Source organism: Nansenia antarctica (genome assembly GCF_963989245.1).
Source record: "Nansenia antarctica genome assembly, chromosome: 3".
NCBI lineage: Eukaryota > Metazoa > Chordata > Actinopteri > Argentiniformes > Microstomatidae > Nansenia > Nansenia antarctica.
The window spans coordinates 56,414,128-56,419,192 of NC_137688.1; the positions used below are offsets into that span (position 1 = coordinate 56,414,128).

The window sequence follows — 5,065 nt, forward strand, 5'->3', positions numbered from 1 at the left end:
TATGAAATCATCCAGTTTATGGGCAGGCAATATAAATGCCTGGAAATGAGCCTTCATACAAGGCATAACCTCAGCCCGGCTGGCAGGTAGGCAGGCAAGTATCACATCAATATCACACGTAATGGAGGAATTACATCATAAAGAGACATTCCTTCCTCAGATTAGACAGAGACAACAGTTAAAGCCCCCCATGCCCCCAGAGGGGCTGAATTAGGGCTCCATACCCTAATGTCCTCCATGCTGTCCAGTGGTCCATGGAGAGGGGCTGTGGCTGAGCCGGTGCTACTGCCACAACTACTCCGCCTCCCTATAGACGGCCTAAATCTCAGAGGCTAAGAAGTCCAACTTAAGTCCTAAAGAGCTTTCGTTCCTTCTTGTCCTCCTTTCTCTCATTCCCACTGACTCATTGACTTTGTATCAACACAGTGGGGAATGGAACCCAGCGTGTTTGTTTTCACATCATCAGCCCAGTGATAACCAGCGAGTGACTCAGCCTCTCATAGCCGGCCACGCGGGCCACAGAGACACTCGCTAACTAACCACCCAAGTGGCCCGTCACAGCTTCAGAGCAGCCTCACCAGCCAGTCTCCCCACAGCCAGACAGACAGAGGTGATATCATTACCCGACAATTCCAACTGGGGCCTCTCTTAATCAATGCCTGTGTCTAACGCTGGACTCCGTCCACAATGGAGGCTAGCGAGGTGGATGACAGTGCTAACATAGTTCCTATGCTGGATTGAGCAGGGATATGAACCACCAGTAGAGGCAGCAGCAGCAGCAGCAATGGAAGTTTTGACCTCCCAAGGTGAGCCAGCCTGGCCTGCGGATCTTCCCTGGTGAACATAGGAGCGTGCTGCTGACAGGATCAGCGGGGCTAATGAGGGAGCTGAGAGAGCACATCCTCAAGGCCCACCGGGTTACTACTAAGGCCCTTGTGTGTGACTGTGGACCAGGAGTGTGTAGGAGGAACTTTGAAGGCAGCAAGGCCAGGAGTAGTGCACCCCTGTCTGTCAATACACAATGACCCAGTTAAACTGAGAGCGAGAGAGAGAGAGACAGAGAGAGAGAGTGAGAGAGAGAGAGTGAGAGAGAGAAAGAGAGAGTGAGAGAGAGAGAGAGACAGAGAGAGTGAGAGAGAGAGAGACAGAGAGAGAGAGAGAGAGAGAGAGACAGAGAGAGACCGAGAGAGAGAGAAAGAGAGAGAGAGAGAGAGAGAGAGAGAGAGAGGGAGAGAGAGAGAGTGAGAGAGAGAGAGTGAGAGAGAGAGAGGGAGAAAGAAGTCACTGGGGGCTTTCAGAGCTGCAACACTGATGCATCCGCCCCTCACACTTCTGCAGCAGTGTACCATGTACAGGAAGCCCCAGAGAACACGCCACAACCACCAGACCCTGGTTATGCATGGTATACTATTGAATAATCCCCAGTTTGCAGTTTGTTATGTGAGACCCATTCAATGTTGTTACATAAGGGTCATGGGTCATGCTGTGTACTAGCTGTGAATTTCCCCCTATGACTATCTAATTACTGTACTGTAAATGTGTACAGACAAATGGATTCCCCCACGGTACAGTACATATCATCATCATAAACTGTACTCAGTGCTCCTCTCCTATGAGTTCGGACCGGAGGGCAAAACACAGTGTTAGACAAACGAAGGCACTCCCATGTGGTATTCACAACAAGGTTGAGAGAGGAGGGAGCTGCAGCTTGCACCCAAATTGACCCACCAGGAGAACATAAAACAAAAAGAAAAAAAGAAAGTGATATCCTCCAGTCCCCTGTGGATTTGGATTATTTAGGGCAGAAATAATCCAGATTTTTTTTCTTTTCCCCAGAGAAACTCTTTCGAAGTTGAAAGTGGAAATACGGTGGTTCCTCTGTAGCAGTAGCAGAGTAGGCTCAGTCAGACATAAAGGATATCCTGACTGGGAGTATTCCCTGGGTAAACAGCGAGTCGCACACAAAAGCCCTGTGCTAACGCCGGCCGGACGTTCCACAAAGGGCCGGGGGGGCCACGGCGGGGCCGTGAGGTGAAGGGGGAAGTGTGTGTGTGTGTGTGTGTGTGTGTGTGTGTGTGTGTGTGGGGCTAAAGGGTACATATCAACACCCCCTACCTGTTCCACCACGGGTGCGCAGGGTCCCGGTGTGGGACGACGTGCTGACCCCTCCGAAGACCGTCATCCCCTGACCGACCGGCGAGCAGAAGTTGTTGAAGTTGGGGATGGCGGTGACCCCGAAGCTGGGGTAGTGCTGGTGCTGGGGCGTGGGGTCGGCCCCATAGCGGTAACCTGCACTCTGAGATGTGCTGATGTCTCTGTCGTCTGTGAGTTTCGTTGCTTCTTTATCCTTGCATTGCACACAGCCCATTATCTATATTCTACAAAGAGAGAGAGAAACAGAGAAAATAACGATAATCATTATGTGACTGTTAATCAATAGTACATCCTCCTGTCTGAAAATGAATAGAAGGGTAGGGGGGGGGGGGGGGGGAGCATGCAACATAATTCATGAAATAGACATTTGAACATGGTTCAAGGTTTGCTCTTTCCTGAGATGACTTCCTTTCCTTATTAGAGCTCCTGTTTGTGAAGCAACACTGGGATTTTTATTGCCTGACACACACGCACCCACACACACACACACACACACAGACACGCACACGCACACACGCACACACACAGTCAAGCTGCCTGATGACTCACACAAACAGTGTGTCTCTTTCATGGTCAGGAAAAAAAAACTGCCTCTATCACACTGTGATGTCAGGAGAGCTAGCCGGGGAGCAGGGGACCCATGGAGGACTGGTCATGGGGGGTATTCACTTATTCACTCATTGATTACTCCATGATCACATCACTGGCAGCATCGGGTGCGTCCTATGGATGCCAGTGAGGAGAGGTGGGTGGGGGGAGGAGAGAGTATGTTTTTTCTTTTTTCTAGGGACACTACACTACTACCAACATGAGCGCTCTCTCTCTTCTCCGACTGACACTGTGGTAAGTGGAGAGTGCCTCTGTGGTATAAACTAGGTCATGGCGTATGTGAATGCATCGACAGACAAGATAACATCTTGAAATACTTTCAGTGGAGAAGATTGTTTACGGCTGAGCTGCAATGGAATTTTGCCCCGTCAACGGGAAACATTTGAACCGGCGAGCACACTGCTGTGGTGGACTGAAGAGCTCTACTGGACATTTTTATTTGCCTGGGGAGAATGAATGTCATATAATTACCATCCTCCAAACAAATATGAAATTAATTTGCTCTGTATACAGTAGATGTAGTATATCAAGACACATGGAGCATCAATTTGAGTGTTACTGAGAAGACAGAGTGCTGATCTAGACTTCAGCTGAAGCCACCAGCTACCCTCAGATGTGTAATCACAAAATACTTTCAATAAGTGACCTGTTAACCCCCACCCCCCCACGTCTCTCCTTCTCCCCTAAGCCTCATGGCCCAGTCTCCACCAGCTCCTCTGTGTTCTCTGAGAAGAGCAGGAAGCCCAGTCATTAAAACACATGCAAGGAGAGAGAATGAAGCCCTGTATGCTGCCTCCTCGTCACTAGGAAGCCCTCTTTTCTCTCCGTCAATCAGCACAACAGTAGCACGCTGATCGACCCACAAAGGCCACCCGCAGCACACAGACCAAGCCAGGAACTCTCTTCCGACATCCACACTGACCGCCTCCCGCTAGGCCACTGGAGAGAGAGGGAGGCAGGATCAGAGAGGGAAATCCATTCGACAACTGAACACTCTAGTTTAGAGGTGCAGATTAGAGTCATGCGGATAGAGAGGCAGATCAAATGGAATCTCTGTGATATCCAATCCCTCAATCTCATATCCAGCAGTTCAGAGCATACAGTGATATTGTCTCTGACCTGGCAATGTTACCGCGGGCTCCGCGAAAACGGCTCTGGATGCAGTACACAGCACAATGTGGGTTAACGCTGTAATCCACCATGACACACCATGAGTGGGCAGGCGGCCAGGGAGGAAACTGAACTGCACCCCCATGGTCAGTGTTGTTGGAACTACTGTAAATCGTGGACACTTACAGCTTGTTCCACCACTGAAACACTCAAACATCCTCAATAATCCACATCCTCTCTACATATCCGTCTGTCTGTAGAGAGGGAGATTGGATTGGCTTTGAGGGGGAAATGTTTTTATTGATCTCTTTAAGCCAGTCAAGGCGGCTTGGAGGGTGCTGTCGGACATGTTAAAGTAATCTTTGAGCAAGGGATGTTGGTGGCTAAAACACAGTGAAAGCTGCCGCCACGGCGTTCTGAGAAACACTAACACAGTGTTGTGTTGAAGAAGAATGGAGCCAGAAGAGAAAGAGAGGCCTTGCACACCCACACCAATGTTCATTTTGGCAGCCTTTTTTAAAATTTAGTCTAGTCTTAGTCATTTGGACTAAAATAGCATTACGTTTTAGTCATATTTTTCCATTTGATTACTCATTTAGTCTAGTTACTGCCAAAATGACGAACACTCTGGGCCGTTTTCAGTTGACTTAATGTTATTTCATTTCAACACATCACATGTGTTGCCATATTAATCCATAGTCAACAAAAACCACTGAATTCCATGTGCGCAAACATACTGTATAGCTTTGTCCGACTAACATATTTTTCTTCATAACATCCTATCACTTCTCTTCCCAACAGACAAATGATCAGAATAATGACTCTGCAGCAGACTCAAAGAGACGTGCCTGGACATGGCATATAAAAGGCAGTTGGCCTAATCAATGCAAAAACAAGCTCTCTGTGTTTCAGAGGATCAGTCTCAGCAAGCCACTGAACAGATTTGCTGATATCACTAAATCTGTGCTTATTTCTTTACCAAAGTTGATATGCAAATCAGTGATATGCGCATTGCATATCAGTGCATTGCTCAAGCTAACTGAGATCTTCGTATTTTCCACCAGTTCGTGACCCGCATGCATACACACACACACACACACACACACACACACACACACACACACACATACACACATACACACATACACACATACACACATACACACATACACACATACACACACACACATAC

At 48.2% G+C, this 5,065-nt stretch overlaps 1 protein-coding gene across 3 annotated transcripts in view; it reads right to left on the reverse strand.

Annotated features, from left to right (window-relative positions):
* The window catches only part of fynb (FYN proto-oncogene, Src family tyrosine kinase b), a gene marked incomplete at both ends in the record, with an annotated part of 17,674 nt that extends 15,306 nt beyond the window's left edge, over positions 1-2,368 (reverse strand). For all 3 annotated transcript variants that reach the window (XM_080527708.1, XM_080527707.1, XM_080527706.1), the window contains one exon: positions 2,116-2,368. In XM_080527708.1, the coding sequence (XP_080383834.1) occupies positions 2,116-2,368 (253 nt within the window). The remainder of the gene's footprint in view (positions 1-2,115) is intronic.
* Positions 2,369-5,065: the final 2,697 nt, after the last annotated feature.